Source organism: Benincasa hispida, chromosome 7, assembly GCF_027475165.1.
Source record: "Benincasa hispida cultivar pf3 chromosome 7, pf3_genome.v1.1, whole genome shotgun sequence".
NCBI classification, from domain to species: Eukaryota; Viridiplantae; Streptophyta; class Magnoliopsida; order Cucurbitales; family Cucurbitaceae; genus Benincasa; species Benincasa hispida.
This window is the reverse complement of record NC_143484.1, coordinates 37,521,324-37,542,385: the sequence shown is the minus strand read 5'-3', so window position 1 is coordinate 37,542,385 and position 21,062 is coordinate 37,521,324. Positions and strand designations below refer to the sequence as shown.

The following is a 21,062-nucleotide window of genomic DNA, read 5'->3' as shown; positions in this document are numbered from 1 at the left end:
CCTCCCTATGAGGATTGCACCCGTCCTATTCCTGTTTGTCAATGGAGTTCATAATTTCAGCTAACATGAGCTATAAGGCAAGGGGGTTACACACAGAACTGTTGTCTAGTCAATGAGCCCAACTTGCAAGTAAATGAGTGTCCAGAAAAGACAATACACATTAAAAATTCGCTAGGTTACACAATTAGTTTCTTCAACTTGCTTGCTTCTGAAATCATATTGTTCTAATATATCTTATTTTGATGATTTTTCGTACTAATTATCAAAACTTTATACACACGACTCTTTGGGGTTAATTTTGAAATCTTGAATACAAGGCTATGAAACAAATTATGATTTACCATCTTGAAAAATAGAAAAGGTGATAAGATTTCAAGTAACAACAGAGGATAATGCTACTATTGTTATTCTATATTAAGAATAAACCAACTTTAATGCTATTCCACGTTAAACATATAACAAGTTAATTTTATGAAACTTCCTAAAGGTAACAGAATAGAATACCTTCTTCTGTAGTTGGATTTGTGCTCCCACGTCAGATGGCCTCCCTGATCCGAGGAGGTGCAAATGCTGGACCTTGAAGAAATGATGAATTATGTCCTAGAGGAACTCCAAGAAGAGAAGTTGATGCTATAGCACCTCCTAAAGCGCGCACAAGCTCACCCTAGGAGAACAAGTCCAGAAGCTTAATAATTAATATTGTAATTGGCTGCTGGCAAACTCAACTATCAAAACTAAATATTGGGTTTTTGTTTTTAATCCGAACTAATGTAGGACCAATCTTGGAGTTTTCTTGAATCTAATATTTATTGAATAATACCTCAAATACAACCTAGAGACCCTATAAATAGGGTAGAAACCACAAAAAAACCATAGTGTTACCTAGATATGAGATATGAAGACAATGGAAAATTTACGGCAGCATAACAATGCTACCACAACAAAACCAAACTCACAATGTACTATCAAAATTCTCAAAAAATGAATATTCAAGAACACATACATCAATAAGCAAATTTAGCTCACAATGTACTTCAAATCTCAAAAATTGTCATAAAAACTACCATAGTGTATGGATAACCCAATAACTACCATAGGGCAACCCACAAACTCAAACACCTTGAATCAAATTTAAACTACAAATAAATAGTACCCATGAGTCATAAACGGGTGTTACATTCTAATCCAATATGATCCAAAGAGAAATAAGCACACTATAACTTCTCAAACATGAATTTTCATATCATTAGAGTCACTTGAAAACACTTAGAAACTGTGCTTAAAACTGCAAGCATTTAAAAATGTACTTACCAGGAACAATTTTCACCTGAATCCCTTGTTGTTGCAAGAAATCCATCTCCTCCCCACCCATTCCAAACACCTAAAAAACACATAAACAAAAAAAGGTTTAAGACAAAGGATTGAAAGTGAAAATGTTATCAGAATTCATATTCAACTAACCGTGTTTATTGGGAATGTACATAAATGGTACATTCAAGGAAAAATTCTTATAGTGATGCTTATCGAATGATCAAATAATTTAAATCAAATATTAAAATGATGCTTTTTTCTCAATTTCAACTGCCCAGCTATACACCACCATCCCAACAAGAACCATCCCTGATATGTTCTTCAATGTCATCTCTGAATCAAAGAGCAGCCACCCCAACATCAGAACGCATACCGTCTTCATATGGCCTAAAACCTGGAATGATACGATCGAGAAGCGCCCGATGCACAGATATTGACCGATGTTGCAGAAGACAGTTAGGGAGCATGACAGTAATATGAAACACTGCAACATTCATTAAGGATAGATTGAACTTCAAAAGTAAAAGCGAAACAAATACAAGATTCGAAAAAGAGAGATATCGGAATAACAACTTACGAATGCACCAAAAGTGTAGTTGTATTTCAGTAGAGATTTGCTAGTAAGGCAATAGTCAATGAACGGACCAACTATTAGAAGGAAAAGTGCTTGTATGGGAGCTGTTTTGCTTAGTAATTCAAAGGAACCTATTGAGTACTTCTTCTGTAATGAACCTATTGACTGTTTAAATCAATGCAAAAGATTTGAGCTTTGTAATTAGGGCTGTAAGAGGGAGAAGAAGTCTTTGTGAAGAATTGAACCTGATTGTGCTTTGTAATGTCTACTTCTTGATTTTGATCTTGAATAAAGATGTCAATGGTTGTTCTCTAGAGTGAATGTAGGAATAAATAAGCCGAACCACTATAAATCAGGTGTTTCTCTTCTACTTTCCTTAATCTTCATCTAGTTCTTTACTCAAATTTTGTCTCCATTGATTTGTTGTGAGTGAATAGAAAGATCAGAGAATTTTAGAGAGAATTTGCATGTTGATCAGAAAAGTAAAAAAGAAAGACAATCATATTCAATTGTTGTATTACCTTTTACAGTGAGACATGGTAGTTGTTTTCTCTTTACAATTTGGTATCAAAACTTGGAAAAGAACTTATCAATGGCAGTAGAGAAGTACACAATTGAAAAGTTCACTGAAAATAATGATTTTAATTTGTGGTCAAAGAAGAAATGATATTGACATATCAAAAGACCTTAAAAGGATTAGAAGATCCTAAGACATTGCCTACAACCCTAACTCAAGTAGAGAAACAGAATATTGAAGAAGTAGCCTATAGACGAACTATGTTATTGAATGTAACTGGCAACATACTAAGGCAAGTAATTGATGAATGCACAACATATGAAGTTTTGAATAAATTAGAATCTTTAAATGAGAAAAGGGATGTGTCAAATAAAATTTTCTTGAGGGAAAGGTTGTTCTCATTCAAGATGAATATTGCAAAACAATGGATGAGAATCTAGATGACTGTAGAAGACTAACATCAGAAATAAATCAAACAGAGGAGAAACTAAGCAAAGAAAGTGAAGCAACCATTCTTCTTAATTAATTACCAAATACTTATAAAGATGTAAAAATGGCACTTAAGTATGGAAGGGATAATATCTCCACTGATGTAATAAGTGTAGCCATCAAATGTAAGTAGCTGGAATTCAAGACAGAATCTAAAAGTTCTGGAAATGGTGAGACCTTATTTTCAAAGGGGAAGAACAATCATTTCAAAAAGAAAAGTTTATAAAGGGCAGAGATTTCATAGGCAAAAATCGGTGATTAAGTGCTATCATTGTCATAAAGAAGGCCACTTTAAGAGAAATTATCCTGAAAGAAAGAAGAATGACTTTAAAGATAGCAACAGAGCATAGGAACATGGAAAGATAGATTTCTCTATCTGTAATGAACCTATTGACTGTTTAAATTTCAACTTATTCACATTGCTACTGCTTCACAACTAAAGAAAATTTAAACTACACAGAAGAAAAACCGGATCGAAAGACCCATGAGTAGCTCAGACAAGTAGACGACCGGATCGGAAAAGCCCACAACTAAAAAACATAATATACTCACTCATATTTTCTAGCAAGAATTCGCAACACAAATAAAGCCCCGTAAACGTTTGGAGCTTGTAAATTTTCTTTCACTCAATCAAGAAGACACGACCATTGCTCCGGATAATCAGCATGAATGATAGACTTTAAGCACTCCCCAAGTTGTACCTTGCATATGCACAATGTTGAAGCAACAGAAAGAATTTAGATCCACACATGTCATAGTCAATTATTTTTGGAAGTTACCCAATTTAAAAAGATTTTTCATAGAACAATGAGTTCCCAAACTCCTATTATACCCAAAATATTCAAAAAGGCAGTCTTCAACCGCTATTTTACATCATATATAAATAGACAACAGACACTTACCTCAACAAAGATGGAACCTGTGACAAGAATGGAAGAATGTTCTTCCGGACTGCATCTTTTTCACTCTCAGAAATCTTCTGTTGTACATCTACATCATTTCAACAAGAACAATTAAGCCACCAAAACTAGCCAATGATTCCAATAACAATTCAACAAACATATCTATTACTTGGGTCAACGAGGGACCAGTTCTTAGCAATGTAATTCTTAAAATGAATGATAGCAACCTAACGAAAAGCCAAGTTACAACAGAAGAAAAACCAGATCGGAAGACCCACAAGTAGATTGAATGTTGGCGGCCCACCTCCACGACCAGAACAAGCTGGACGAATAGCGAGCTGACCCACTGGAATCTATAGATCCAAGGAGAAGAAAGAACTCCACCACTGATGGAATCGACGAACGGCGAACTCCACTATGCCAATGACGATCCACCAACATCGGTGACCCAAATCTACAGATCTAACCAATGTCGGTGATAGAGACCACGACAACGACTAGATAACGTTGTTAAAGACGATAGAGACCCACGACAACACCCATAACAATGATCGGATGACAAAAACCAACCACCAACGACGACAGAGACCCTAACAACGTCGATGACGATAACGATCGGAACAACAAAAAGTGTAGGGATTCGAACGGCCAAGGAGAAGAGAAAGTGAAAGGAGAAAGAAGGTTTGGTTAAAATGAAAGATATATTTTTTAATAAAGTAAGAAAAAAATAAATTGAGACCTTTAATGTCAATTTTAAACCGACATTGTAGCCATTGTAGCCAGGCTACAATGTCGATTTAAAACCGACATTAAAGATCCATTTTTTCTTTTTTTTAAAAAAAAAACCGACATTATACATATGTTTTTACTTTTTCCAACCGACATTAAAGCCCAAATTTCTTGTAGTGAACAGGCAAACCAGGTCTTGAACCGCTTGGAAAAGCATCGCTTCTCCAACCATCCATTGTGTACTAAGCACCCCACGATCGTCTACACGATAAAACAAACCCTTTGCTCTATCGCTTACGAGCGCTCCAAAGTTAAATGATCGTTTAACTTTTACTATACGATCGTCTAGAAAGATCCAAACGATCGTTTTGTTATTACTACACGATCGTGTACCTTTACTAAGCGATGAAGTCTGAAGTACACGATCGCTTAGCGCGCTCCGCACAAGGCCCACCTTCCGCGATCGTCTAAGCGACTACGATGCCACGAAGCACCATTGCCTAAGCGATTTCTTAGCTAGCATCTCCGTATCGCATACGTGCAATTGCGTAGGTAGTAACTAAGCAATGAAGTTTGCTAACTACGCGATCGTCTAGCGCGTGCCTTCTACTAAACGACGAGCATCACATGCTCCCATTACAATCATCTACTTCCAGCACCTTCGCAATCGTGGAACCCATCGCTATGCGATATGGTAAACAATTTATCCCATCGCTTAGCATTAACTAAACGATCAATTAAAAAATACTACACGATCGTCTAAAAAAAATATCTAAATGATCGTTTAGTAAAATCCCTACGATCGTATACCTGAGGCTACACGATCCGACCAATATTTGGTCTTCTTCTTCGTTGACAACTGCATCGCCATGCACCAAAGCTTCATCATGAACGACTCGACGAACTCGAACTTTTCGAATTACAGACTCGATTGCAAAGTTAATTTCACCCAAAAACACAGGGACCCTTATAATTAACACTTTGTGAAATTGAAAGCTTTAACGAAAAAGGCAATTGAAACCCGAAATGTTCAACAATTCATCCACAAATGCAGAAAACGATTAACCACAAATGCAGAAACCCACCCCGACTGAAAAGTGCATTCAATTCATATCTGTAATTTGGAATATCAGAGAACTTGGCTCTGATACCAATTCAAGGAAATCGAAAATCGAGATTTCCATGAGCAACGGAACAAGACTATTCCAAATTACAATCATGAATGAATATATATTTACAGTCGACTTGAATACAAATGGTATGCAATTACAATGCAGAAATTATAGCATGAATAAACTCAAAAGAACAAAGATCAAACTCTATACGAAAAAATGCAGCAACGTTTCCACGCTCTGATGCACGACTCTAATCGAACAACAGCCACCACGAGTGCTCGATCTACACGACCGCAACACCGCACGAATACTTCACACTCGTCCTAAACGATCTCTTCTGTCACAAACTCTTCCGCACTACGAACGGCCTCCAGAAAACCTCGACGATGTCAGGCTGAGTCTGACACCACCAACAAGGCTACCTTAGTATTCTCGATATGAGAATCCAAAGGGTGGGCTCTGTTCGGACTTGGTATGAAGCAGACGAATGGAAGAAATAATGATCATGTACACGACTAGGCAAGTGAGAGATGGCAGAGACCTATCGTATAGGTCGATGCCCAATCGTTTAGATAAAGCTATGCGATCATCTAGCAAAAGCTATGCGATCATTTAGTCTATCGTTTAGCTCAATCTCTCCTACAGACTCTACAAGATCATTTATCTTGTGTCAACAATCGTCTAGCAAAACTATGCGATCATTTAGTAAACACTACACGATCATTTAGCTCGCGCCTGCACGATCGTTTAACTCGCCCAGCCGTCGCTTAGTAAATCCAAATTTACATGACGACTTCGTGAGTTTCTTTTTCGTGAGAGAAAACTCAAAAACCTTTTCAAATGTTTGTAAAAACTTCTTTTCAAAATAGGAAACCACTTTACTTTTAAACTCACGGTTACCATGATCTAATAACCATCCACTACTTTGGTTATTTAAAAGAAAAAAAATTAATTATCCAATAATTAATATTATTATAAACATATATGATAACGGTTAACTTTAGGGCTTCAATAAAAAAGGGGGAGATTGTTAGCTTTAGGGCTTCAATCAAACCAAGTATTTTGATGATAAAAAAAACTCAGATTTTTTGTACTAACATTTTCAGTGTTTCAGAGTCACTATCTTGTAGAGCTCGGAAAGACGATTCCAACGTAATTTGAATCACTCAAATCGGAGTACAAACGAGAAAGTTATAAGCAAAAGAAGATTGGAGAGGAAATCCAATGTGGCAGTACACGTGGCACCTTGCTAACGTGGTGGCTGACGTGGCACACAAACTGTCCATATTGATGACGTGGCACTCCAACCGGTCACTTTTTTCTGACATGGTGATGACGTGGCATATGATGTGGCGATGACATGGTGACTGTGGACGAATGAAATAATGAAAAGTGGCGGTCACCTAGCTTCACGCGAGTGTGCGCCGCACGTGCTTTTTTCATAGAATGCGGCACGTGACTCAATCTCCTCCCCTGTTCGCGTGGTGACCATATTATCTGGCTATTTTTTAATTTCAATTTTTATTTTCTTATTTTACTTTAATTTCCTGATCCAATTTTCTCCAACATCTCACCAAATTTCAGTCTTTTCAAATTTGATTTCCTTCCTAAATTTTCATCCTTCAAATACTTTTTATCCTCCAAATCTCAATAATTCCAATCTTTCAAAATTCCTCTCTTAATTACAAATCCTTTCCTTTTCTATTTTTATTCAATCTCCACCCTTCATTTGCAATCATATCCAATGGCCAAAATTTATCCCACTCGCCTATAAATTCAACTTGATTTTACTCTTCATTGACACACCAAAAAGCTATCAAGTCTTAAACTCTCTATTCTCCCTACTCTCAAATTCTTGTCCTCCTTGCTCCTAAATTGGCCTAGAGTTATTTTTGTGAGTTTTTTTTAGTGGTAAACTTATGTATTTACCCTTCAAGAGGTAATATTGTGAGGTTTTCTTTTTTTGGGAATTATATTAATGTGTGGGTACACCTTGAATTGTGAGAAAAAGAAATTGGTTTGATCCTGAACCAGTAAAAAGGATCTTGGGTTTCTCTTTAGCCTAGGAAAAAGAGAGTCGTGTGTCGGTTTGGTCCTCACCTGCAAGAGGATCACTTAGTGAAATACCCAAGAAGGAGTCTTGGAGGGTGGAATAGGCAATTTGTCGAACCTTCTCTTCATCTCTCTCTTTTATTTCTTGTTTTCAAATTTTTTTTTTTGCTTCTTGTCTTAGTTATTTTTTTAATCTTTCCTAATTTCATGATTTAATTTTTAGTGTGTTATTTAAATTTATCCTTGATTAAATTGTCTTTAAATTTGAAGTTATCATAGCTTGCATGATTTAAGTTTTGTCTTGCATAAATTTTCTTTAATCAAATTAGTGGGTTAACTTTATTGAGCATTGTTTGAAGATAAAATTATTTTTTAAAAATTGGTAGTCAACCCTATTCATCCCCCCCCCCCCCCCCCTCTCTAGTGTTGCCTTTAGATCCTACAATAACCAACTTATCATACTATATCTATAACCTATAGTTTTGATATTTCATCTCATAAAATATATAAACCATAGTTCTTTTTCTATTCCATGATACTTAATGTAAATCTCATCTACATCAATCCTCTACTAGATGTATCTCATACATCAAACCGATTATATAATCAAAATACCTCTTGTCAATTTGAACATTTCAAATCAACACCAATAACTAATCCTCAACATAATCTAAGCTATTAAGGGGACCTCATGGACCTGTAGCTCCGAAGCTCCAACGGTACGTGAATAACTGATTAAACTCTTTAGTCACGGGATCCACCATCCGTTAACTGCCAGGCACTCCACTAAAGACCAACAACTAAATTTTCCTTACTACAGATATATTATGTGTCCATCTTAACCAATCAGCAGTGCGACAATCCTTCACAGATCGCTCGTAAGTACAGCTGGGCCAATAACCGTTATGCCCCTGTAGTTACATCTGTCTCCTTAAGTACCGCTGATCCCTCTAATGAACATAAGTCATAGTCCTAATATGACTGAGTCTTATCTTCCAAAGAGAAGTTATGGCCAATATGTTCAAGTTTCAGAATCAGCCCTTAAGGGAGCAATCTCTCTACTTATCCTTCTTCGGGAAAGGATTAAATTTCATCTTGTGGATTGAGTTCTCAGTTCCCAAATCAGACAAGTCCCCAAAAAGGTAGGCATGTTGAGTTGACAATCTGGCCACTCTCACCCATACTAATCAAAGGACCGCCCTCAAAGGCAGGAATTCCCAAAACACTCAGGATTGACGTCGTGTCACCTATGGTCGTTTAGGTGGGATGCAAGTCTCTAGTATCAACGGCGTTATATACAGAGTCTAGTCATCTCGTGGTCCAGGTCTTATACAAACTCTTTGTATAAGACACCCCCGCTCCACGTCTCCACATGAATGGTCAGGATCTACTATCTATAGTAGTTTACAACACTTGCAAACCTCCACAAAGCGGACCGTATCCGTAGTGTTATTAGGATCAGATATCCCACCTTAATCCTTATACTACAGACCGATTTAGGTTATCACTTAAGGCATGACCACTTGTATATCACGTATACATGCTTAATTTTACATGAGATAACCAAGGAGCTTTGTTTATTGAATATGAGTAAATGCCAGAATTAAATAACACTTATTTTATTCATTGAACATTGTGTATCTTTACAAAACACGAGACTCTAGGAGAATTAGGACACCAATCCCAACAGTTGACAATGTCAAATCAGAGCTGGATCATTATTGGATGAATCTCTTCTAATGCGGTCAGATAACTTTAACATTTTTCAATGGTGGAACACTAAAAGAAATTCGGCCTTTAATGTCAGTTGGCAACCGACCTTAAAGGTAGTGTTATTAAAGGCCTTTAATGTCGGTTGCTTTTAATGTCGGTTTTACCGACATTAAAGGCCTTCAGTAACACCAATATTGCAGCCTTTCAATGTCGGTTGGCCTTTAATGTCGGTAAAACCGATTTTACCGACATTAAAGGCCTTCAGTAACACCAATATTGCAACCTTCAATGTCGGTTGCAACCGACATTGAAAGTTTCAATATTGAAAGTCTTGCAACCGAATAAAGGTCTTTAGTAATTAAAGGTCTTTAATGTCGGTTGCAACCGACATAAAGCCTATTTTTTTTTTTAAATTCTTAACCGACATTGAAGCCCGAATCTATCTGTTTTTTTTTTAAATTCCATTGTCGAATCAATTTTAAATGACATTATATGTCTCGTGTTGGGTCAGGAAATGTCCGTCATTGTTTTATATTAAATAGTATTTTAAAAAATTGCATGGCGAGCCCATCAATATTTATCTTCCACCTATGAATTTATCCACAAACAAGAATCAATATTTCCAATCCATTACATATACTCATCAATATTTATCTTCCACCTATGAATTTATCCACAAACAAGAATCACAATACCAAAACCAGACTTCCATAGAATACTTACACCAAAGCCATCATTTCTCTCATTCACAAATATCAAGTAGTACTAACTCCGTGAATAAACAAGAATCACAATACCATGAATACAGCTTCCAATAATAAACAGATCATGTCTTCCACCTATGAATTTATCCCCAAACAAGAATCACAATACCATAACCAGACTTTCATAGAATACTTACACCAAGCCAACCAGAACCAAACTTTTATAGAATACTTACACTAAGCCATCATTTCTCTCATTCACAAATATCTAGTACTGGTTCCATGAATAAACCAGAATCACAATACCATAAATATAGCTTTCAATGATAAACAGATCATGTCTTCCACCTATGAATTTATCCACAAACAAGAATCACAATACCAGAACTAGACTTTCATAGAATACTTACACCAAGCCAACCAGAACCAGACTTTCATAGAATACTTACACCAAGCCATCATTTCTCTCATAACAAATATCTAGTACTAGTTCCATGAATAAACCAAAATCACAATACCATAAATACAACTTTCAATGATAAACATATCATGTCTTCCACCTATGAATTTATCCACAAACAAGAATCACAAAACCTGAACCAGACTTTCATAAAATACTTACACCGAGCCAACCAGAACCAGACTTTCATAGAATACTTACACCAAGCCATCATTTCTCTCATTCACAAATATCTAGTACTAAATCCATGAATAAACACGAATTACAATACTATAAATACAATTTTCAATAAAAAACAGATCATGTCTTCCACCTATGAATTTATCCACACACAAGAATCACAATACCAGAACTAGACTTTCATAGAATACTTACATCAAGCCAACTAGAACCAGACTTTCATAGAATACGTACACCAAGCCTCATTCACAAATATCTAGTACTAAATCCACGAATAAACAAGACTCACAATACCAGAATCACAATACCATAAATACAACTTCCAATAATAAACAGATCATGTCTTCCACCTATGAATTTATCCACAAACAAGAATCACAATACCAGAACCAGACTTTCATAGAATACTTGCACCAAAGCCATCATTTCTCTCATTCACAAATATCAAGTAGTACTAATTCCATGAATAAACAAGAATCACAATACTAGAATACAACTTCCAATAATAAACAGATCATGTTTTCCACCTATGAATTTATCCACAAATTCATTCTAAGCTACCATTTACATTCTAAAAAACAAGAATTACATCCTTACACAAATCGGCCAACAAAACTTTCCCATTGGGTTCGAATTACATCGATCTCTCCTTGTGTATATGCATCTTTTGTATTGAACTACAAAAAGGAAAAAAACGATAAACTCAACATAAGTTTACATCCATTTATTAAATTAAAGCTAGCACTATATAAAAAATAAATAATTTACGTACGAGGCTAGTAATGGGAGTAGTAGGATTATGCACTATTTCATGTATATGGATGATGGCGGGGTAGAAACTTGCGATGCCCGAGATATGCCATCCTTTTCTCTTTTGGTAAATAAATGGATGAAGTATTCTCTCCACAAATTGGACATGCATGATATCCTTTAACCGTTCAACCACACAAGTTACCATATGCAGGAAAATCATTAATAGTCCATAATAAAATGGCTTTAAGCATGAAACGTTGTTCTTCATACGCATCGTAACATTCTACCTCATCTTTCCAAAGTTTTTTCAAGTCATCTACTAACGGAGCTAAATAAACATCTATGTCATTTTTCGATTGTTTAGGACCAGATATTAGTGCAGTCAACATAAAAAAAATTTCGCTTCATGCACAACCATGGAGGTAGATTGTACATCACTAACATCACTAGCCAACAATTATATCTACTACTCAAATTTCCATGTGGATTTACCCCATCTGTCGAAAGAGCAAGACGAAGATTTCTAGGTTCTGACCCAAACTCTGGCAACAAATTATCTATTTTTTTCCACAATAGGGCATCTTTGGGATGTTTTAATAAACCATCTGTTTCTTTTTTTTAGCATGCCACGTTAATAAACTTGTTGTCTCTTTACTTCGAAACATTCTTTCAAATCTTGGAATTGGGGGGAAATACCACATGACTTTTGCTGGGATATTCTTAGCCTTTTCGTTTAATTTTTTTTAAAGCTTCTATCTTGACGTACCACAAATGGGGCATACATTTGCATTAGAGAGTTCTTTTCTAAACAAGCAAGAATCATTTCTACATGCATGAATCTTCTCGTACTTCATTCCAAGAGTACCCAACATCTTTTTTGCTTCATAAGTAGAAGTTGGAATTTCATTAGGACTAGGTAATATGTCATGAATTAATTCCAACAACTCAGTGAAACTCTTATCGCTCCATCCAAATTTAGCTTTTAAATTATATAACTTTACCAATGTAGATATTTTGGAAAAAGTTTTACAATTTGGGTACAATGGATTCTTCGCATCATCTAATAATTCTTCAAAATTATCAGATTTTCCATTAAAATAGTTATTGTATGCAGCCTCAAACATTCCAATTGTGTCATCAACATCAACATCATCCTCATCAGCTTCGTCTCTTTCACTAATAGACACATTTTCATTGTTCCTCTTAATCGGTAATGATTCACCATGAAAAATCCATGTCTGATAACTTTGATCTATACCATTAAAAAATAAATGTTCTCTTATTTTGTTCACATCTAAAGTCTTTGCATTAACACACTTCAAACATGGACAACTCATGACATTCGATATATTTGAATGTTGTAAACTATTTTTAATAAACACCTCGACCCCTAAACCATACTCAGCTGACATTCTATTCATTTTCATCCATGACTTATCCATGATTGTAAAATATGCAACTTAATCTATAAAAAAATAATAATAATAATAAAATAACAAGGAAAAATTTAAAAGCATAAAATTATGATTGAAAAATATGCAACTTCAACAAATTTAGAACAACTAGACTTTTAAGATAAGCATCTTATAAATATTACCTTGTCCTTGTTATTAATGTTATTATGAAGTCCTTTTTGTATTGGGTGCACCTTATCCACTTGCCAACCTTCTTAAAACACGTCCAATGCAATCTTCCTATCTTCCTTCCAAATCCTCAAGAATCAAAATTTAGCCTTACACGTCAAACTTGAACCTAACAAATGAAAAACTTCACTCAACACCACACAACAACTGGCAGTGAATTCTAAGCTAAAGTCAATGGGAGGTAAGGACTCTAAACAGTAACATATGGAGATGACAAGCATAAACCATTAACCACATTACGTATAAATTAGATCAACGGAAGAGAAAAAAGGCCTACTGCACGAAGCTACAAAAGATTAACGAAAATAATGTTCCTTACTAAAGTGCAGGATAATCAGTGCCTTAATTTCTTATTTTCTTATATAGGAACCATATTGCTCAACTTGAATAACAACAAGATTGAGGATCAAAAGATGGATTGGTCAGATATAAAGAGTTATTAAACCATTTGTAAATTATAAGTAAATGTAAACATATGAAAGTTTCCATAATATATAGTGGATGAGTAACAGAACAAAGCAACATAAACATCGATAACACATTGGTGTTCTTGGTTGAATGAGTAACAAAACAATGGATGAGTAACAGAACAATGCACCGTCTAATGAAGTCTGAGGTTGAATGGCTAAACAATAGTATAAATTTGACAGAAATTTCTTTCATCTAAACAGCAGTATAAATCTGGTCTAAAGAAGATAAACCCAAAATTTCTCAAATGGATACAACAAGACAAGCTGCTCTTTTGGTGGTTATTAGGTTCGATGACAAAAGAAATGTTGTTCAAATATTCAACTATCAAATGACAGAGGAAGACAACCTCACTTGAAGGCAAACAAAAATGTTGTTCAAATGACAAAGGAAGACAACCATACCTGCGATGGAGAAGCTTGGATGACGAGCTCGTTTCCGATGACCGCCCGATGAAGATAACCCCACCTGAAGGCAAACGGCCGACCAGCAGCTACTGAGAGAGGAGAGAGTTTGTTTGGGTAGGCAAACGGCTGATCGAGGGCATTGCAATATGTTTGGTAAAGTGAGAGAGCTGAGAGATGAAATTTTAGGGCACGCGCACGCGAGAGGGAAATCAAAATTTTGATAAATTTTAAAAAAATAATAAAATAATGGGAGGCCTTCAATGTCAGTTTTAAACCAACATTGTAGGCCATCTTCAATGTCGGTTTAAAACCGACATTGAAGATCCATTTTTTTCAACCGACATAATACATCCAATAATATTATTTTCAACCGACATTGAAGCTCGAATTTCTTCTAGTGGAAGTTGAATGGAGTGAAGTATCCTATTTTGTATTAAATTACAAGAGATGTTCTAGTTGTTCCCATCACTACTGTTGCTTCTAAATCTGCATTTAGTATTGGTGGTAGACATGTAGGTCCACATCGTTCTCAAATTCATGAATATTTATTGGAAACTCTGATGTGTACTTAAGATTGGTTATGGGCGGAAGGTATGAGTTAATATTATTGTTTAATTTATTTAATAAACTTTTATTTTTTTACTATTTGAGATCTAGTTTTCTTTTTAGATGTCTTAAATAGATAAGCATACTCCTATAGATGCTAAAGTATTGGAAAACGTTCTTGAGAATCGAGATCCAGATGATGTAAGTTATAAGTTTGTGTATTATTTTTATTATTATTTTAATATTGATTTATATTAATATGTACAATATTTGTGTTTTTTTTTTTTTTCAGGAGTTATCCCTTACAAAATTGGATTAAATTCGTTGATGGCTTCGTTTGTTTATGTTGTAACTTTTCTTAAAAAAAAAAAACATGTTGTTGTCCTATTGTGTCTGGACTTATGATTTGTTATTGTCATGTCGTGTCTTAAAAAAACTATGTTGTTGTCATGTTGTAACTTTTCTTAAAGTAATTATGGATGGATGTTTTAATTGTTTAAGTTTAAATTGAATTTTAATGAGAATAATTGATGGATTATGGATGAATGTTTTTAATAGGAAAATTGACAATGTTCTCTTGAAATTTGAACTAAGAAATGTTTCAATTAAAATTGCATTGAAAAAAAAAAAAACGGGAAATTTTTCTCCGCGGATCCCGCAGGGAATCCCACCTCGTTCCCCGTGGAGAAATTCACGGGGACAGAGAATGATATGGGGGGTAGGGATGGAGACGAGGATGGCTTCCCCGTCCTCGTCCCATCCCGTGGACATCTCTAGATGTGCATGATATCAACTATAATCTCACTACTTAATTTTTTGTACTATATTTATAGCAATTTAGTCATAAACTTCATAAATAACAAGTTTTTTGTCTAATAGTGAGAAGGATTCGAATGATATACGTATTGGTCGCTAAAATATTAGTATGTAATTTGAATTATGCTCACTTTGACCAATAAATAACAAGTTAATCTCTATATTTTATAATTTATAATAATTTGATCTCTACCAAAATCAATATTGGAAATATTTAAAAAATATCTTACATAAATAGATTAGTAAACTAATTAAACTTCAATTTTATTTATGAACTTAAATATTTAGTCGAGAACATATGCTTTAATCAGTGATTTCAAACATTGTTATAGTTTTAAGAGGGTTGCACTGTAGTTTGAGGGGTAAAAACATGCCCTTCTCAGGAAAAAGTAATAATATGTTTAAATATTTATTTCTAATAATTCTCTAATTGAAATCAAGAAAGTTAAAAAATGGTTTTAAATACTTTATGACTTTTGCTTAAAAAAAAAAAAAAAAATACTTCATGATTTTGAAAGGCCAATAATCGAAGCAAATGTAATTAAAAAATTAAAATATTGTGTTCGACGTATGGAAAAAAACAAAATTTATTGAATAGGTTTTCAATTTTGATTAATTAATAAAAATTAAAATATTGCATGGTTTATACCCAAAATTCTGTGTCTTAGTTGGGAAATTTGTTCCCTGAAAAACAGAATTTATCATTATTACTTTTTTAAATGAAATGGCAAATAGGTAAAGTAAATTGAAAGCAGAGGAATCTTTTTCTTTTCTTTTTAATTTTTCAAGAAAAACAGAACAACTAATCAAACTTACTTCTTATTTTATTTTCACACACAACAAAAAAAATTACGAAACTTTAGTTCCTCAAAAAATTACAAAACCATAAAACTTATGCTTTTTATATATATATATATATATATATATATATATATATAATCATTCGATTTTTTGAAAATTGTATGTGTTTTCTTCCAATTTTTTTCACTAACTAAGTTTTTCATTAAAATATAATAAAAAAAATAAAAAATAAAAAAACTTTTTATAATCTTCAAAAGGAAATTTTCAAAAATAGAAAAATAAGAAAAATTATTTAGAAATTTTTTAAATATAAAAAAAAATATTTAAAAATATTTACACTTTATAGCAAAACGTTTCAAAAGTACAAATACTTTTAGAACTTTTTGCCATAAACCATAAATATTTTTAAAAAGTTTCTATTTATAAGAATTTCCCAACTATTATTTTATCCAAAATAACAAAATTTAATCTTCTTTGATAGAGATTGATATAAGTCTATCAGTGTCTATCAGTAATAGAAACAGATAGAAATTTATCATTGATACTATGTGATAGACGTGGATAAAAGTCTATTAGTGTCTTTCAGTATTTCTTTTGTTATTTCTGTAAACGGTTTGACATTTTTTTTTATCGGTAAAAATTCTCCTTTTCAAGGGGGGAACTACATAAATTTTAAAATCATTCAAAATTAATAAATAACAAAACAAATAAACTAATAGGTAGAAGTAGATTCTATGAGTTTAAATTTAAAAAGCTAAAAGGCTAAACCCATATAGTTGTGATCTAAATATTTAAAATAGATAAAATTGATTAAAAGAGGGGGGAACACTTCAGGTTTAATTTGTATGATATCAACCACCATATATATGATATAAGATCATACATAATTGAATGAAATGCAAGACAAGTCCAGATTGGATTTAAGACAAAAAGAAGAACAATGATTTTCAAAACAAAAAATAACAGAAGGAACAAATGGGGAAGAAGATGTTTGAGAATTCTCCAACAGCTTTCTAGTTTGGTGTTTGCCTATGGCCTTTCTGATGCAGCACCAGTCTGCATGAAAATATATAAGGTGTCTTTAATAGTGGGGATATTCAAAATATAACCATAGAGATCAAGATAAAATTATAAATTCAAACCAACTCAAAAAAACTTGGCAGGATGTTCTACATTGGATTAAATCAGTTTCATCAAATGGAAAACCATACAGGTAAAACTGGTTACCAGATTTATAAAATTGAGCAACTCAGACCAATCCATTTTTGGCTATGAATGGAGGAAAAAAATGACCAAATCTCAAAGCATTTAAAGTTGGTAGGCTAGGATTAGTTTTAGGGGATCAAACAGAGAGGATTAGTTTCATTGGTACCGGATCATAGACGATCGAAGGCTTTAGAAATTCAGATGAACAAAACTAAGAATTCTTCCTTACCAGCGCTTCATGGTCCCCCATGATCTCTTCTATTAACTCTTCTACTGGTTTATTAGCAGCGTTCGGAACAAGAGCAGCAAATACAGCTGGTTCAAGTCCTGCACCAAAAGAAAATGAGAAGACTAAACAAAAAAGACATCTTCCAAGTGATACGCCCCCAATTATAGAAGTATGCAAAGCGTGGGTGGGAAGAAGAGTGGTGTAATTACATGAGATGAACGTTTTGGGCCCCAAGGAATACGATTAGGGGAGCTCTCGAAAAGTCGAAAGTTCTCTATTGCTTGTTGATAAATAAAATTGAGGCTAAGGTCTATCACTAAGTTCTAACTAATTTCTGAGATGACTATCGTAGTACTAAGAGGGAAAGGAAGAGATTTCATCTGACTTCTTTGGCTGTGGTGTCGTGATCATAACTATTTCATAGATGATTATCCAAAGATGAATCAATCATAACTATTTCATTGATGATTATCCAATGATATTAGACTCATCGTGTTTGCATAATGATAATATGGAGAGAGTACAAGAATTTGCAAACTTTTAATATACCTTTGGATTTTAAAAGATTCTAACTTCTTGAAATAAAAAAAGAAGAGGGGCTTTCAATACCAGTTTCTGGAAAAGCATCTATGAACATCATCATTTCCTCTCCACTAAGACCGGATAAGAAACAGATTCGCGGCAATGATCTGGCTATCTGAAGAAATAATATACAGACTGAGTAACATGACAGATAATTTACAGTTTATGTTGATATGTTGCAGCATTACATTAACAAAGGAAACATTATATGACAATTTTCAGATCTGAAGTGCTTTCGCACGCCATTGCTAATTTTCTTTCATTTTTTTCTTTTTTGGGGTCAATCATATCATCACTTCAGTGGCATGATCATCTGCATGTCAGGCTATGTTATATGCATATTTATGAAGCCTTTATAAATTATAATAGTACATCGAGATTGTTGCTGAGAATTCACTCCGCCGAAAAACAATAGAGATAATGCTGAAAACAGAATTTAGTATAACTATTTAATTAAAATCTAGAAAAGGTAAAAGTTCAGAATGCAGACTCAAGTTTGCAAGGGTTCCAAGAAATATGTTTTTCTACATCAAAGCAACCTTCTTATGAGAAGAACGCAATTTGGCAAGCACATAACAACTCTAAACAAGTAAAATTTTAGGAAGTTCAGAACTTGACCTTCACTTTTGCCAAAACTGGTTGGTTTGTATGAACTGCTTCCCACAGGGATTGGGTAATCATATCTTCAGTACAAAGAATAACCTACAATAACAAAAACTGTTCCGCCCATTATTCATGTAAGTATTTTGGTACCACGAGTTGGTAGAGATGATTATATATACATGCAATATGTAAGACAACGTCCATGGCAGAACCTCTTAATTTCAACAATTAGTTTCGCAATACATTGAACAGAGAATCTCATATTTTTATTCTACTTTTCTAAGCAACATCACCCTTACATCTTACCTAAAGAATATGAATGTGAGGGGAAATGAACTACCTGCATGAATTCACCGTCCAAATCTTTCAACAGCTCTTGAATCTGAAATCAAAATCAAAATGTAATAAAAAAGTTATTGAGTTGGGAACAGTTTTCGAGATTAGCATTCAAAAGCTAAGGATAAGCAAAAAGACTAGGAGTTCTGAGGTATTTAGTGTCATAGTAACTGAATACAAGACTTTGAATGAAATTTCCAAGTGTTTCATCGTCATAAAATAACATGAAGCCTCGGATAAAGAAAGAAAACCAATATTTATAAATCATAAGCCTCTTAAACTTCAACCATTCATACAGTTAAAATTGACATTTAAGAGAATCGACTGGTGAATGTTGTGATAATCTGTAAGTAAGCCATATAACACAAACTAAAAAGTCTGCAGCATTGCCTCCTTAACTAGTTTGCTATCCCTTCAAAAATCAAAATTTGATGCTCCACCAATGACAATCATTTTCTATTCAGGTAACAGGTAATATTTTTACTTCTTTTAATGTGCAAGAGTTGAAGGGCAGGAAGAAGAAGAAGAAGAAGAAGAAGAAAAACAACTCGAAGCTTACCTTCACTGCCTCCTCCAGTTCAAAGCCCAGCAACAGCAATGCCTGTAATAATCAACAGTCTGAATTTTAAACTGCTTCCCCTTATTCTTAAAGACAAACGGATGGAAAATAGTTCAAAAACGTAACTTCATACTCTAAGAGAAGCATAAAAGAACAATAATCCTATAAGACAAAAAAAGGTCCACAATGAAAATTTAGAAGAAGGGGCTGCTATTCAATCCAGTTGCTTGATTTAAATTCAATTCGTATCCTTGGACAATAAACAAACATAAACAATCAAAGAAATTCACTGAAAAGAAGCAACAAAGACATATCATGTCCCCTTCGAAAAAAGAACAGTCAAGTAAAAAAAACTTCAACAATGATGCTGAAACTAACCAGAACTTACAGGTGGACCATATCTGGGATCATCAGCATTCAAGGGAACAAACTTCGAATCCTCGACTAATTCATTGGGAGCCCCTGTAGAAGTGAAATTAACTGTATCATATCAAAGAAACAATAGGAATATTGAGATTCTCGGCAATTACTAATCAGGAAAGACGCGAAACGAAAGGGGGAAAAAAGGCAAGCAAGACGCACTTTAAGCAGGAAACATTTACTGATATCGGCAATTTCTAGTTATAGTTCTTTATGAAAATTTGCACCATTCTAGTTCCTCCATGAGTGAAGTACTTGGAAACAGCAAGAATCGAGACGAATGACGATAATCTAAGGCGGATATCAGCTGAATATAGCGTCTAGCGTCTCGAAGAACTCGATAACTACTTGTATGGATTCAAATTTTGAGAATCGACAAACTAACGGTGAACGTACCTTCAGAAGATACTCTGAAAGTTCGTCGGAGCTTCAACTTGAGGGGATTACTCGTAGAAGAAACGGATAGTGGTGAAATTTTGGAAGGCGCGCCATTGATGAAATGGAAGAAGGTTGGTGGGAGGGCGCGCGAGTTCAAAAGTGGATAGGGAGAGAAGGTTAGAGATGAAGCCAGAGCCATCGGAATGGTTTCTGTCTTATCCCAACGTCGTCGATGTTGAACCAATGCCTATTAATTAAGTTCAAGAACAATGTTTTTTTAAAAATAATAATAATAATAAAATTAGGGTAAAAGCAAAATCGTATATTCGGTACACGATTGTTGTTAATCAAACACGTGGCCAACTCCGCGATTTCCATATTTTTTGTTTTTTTCATTGTTTCTCAATTTAGATTGTTTTTTATTTTAAATTAACAATTTTCTTTCTCACATGTTTTGTTCTTATTCTTTTGTATCATAAGCATTTAATAGATTTAGTTTCTCAAGAATGTTATTAGTTATTTTATTTGAAGATAGTTCACATAAAACTAAAATTTTGAATTACAAATCA

At 34.1% G+C, this 21,062-nt stretch overlaps 1 protein-coding gene and 1 pseudogene across 2 annotated transcripts; both read right to left on the bottom strand.

Annotated features, from left to right (window-relative positions):
- Positions 1-535: 535 nt before the first annotated feature.
- LOC150035145 (UDP-rhamnose/UDP-galactose transporter 3-like) lies at positions 536-5,202 on the bottom strand (annotated as a pseudogene).
- An 11,757-nt stretch (positions 5,203-16,959) lies between these two features.
- LOC120080918 (vacuolar acid trehalase) lies at positions 16,960-20,784 on the bottom strand. 2 transcript variants are annotated; one of them, XM_039035599.2, is made up of 8 exons: positions 20,512-20,784; positions 20,084-20,157; positions 19,696-19,737; positions 19,141-19,182; positions 18,816-18,899; positions 18,225-18,312; positions 17,616-17,713; positions 16,960-17,236 (listed from the first exon to the last, which is right to left on the bottom strand). In XM_039035599.2, exons 1-8 carry the CDS (start codon positions 20,690-20,692, stop codon positions 17,210-17,212), a joined length of 636 nt encoding a protein of 211 aa, XP_038891527.1. In that variant the 5' UTR covers positions 20,693-20,784; the 3' UTR covers positions 16,960-17,209. The 2 variants fall into 2 exon arrangements, with proteins under 2 accessions (XP_038891527.1, XP_038891526.1); XM_039035598.2 differs by having other exon boundaries at positions 20,084-20,175; positions 20,512-20,761.
- Between the last annotated feature and the right edge of the window lie 278 nt (positions 20,785-21,062).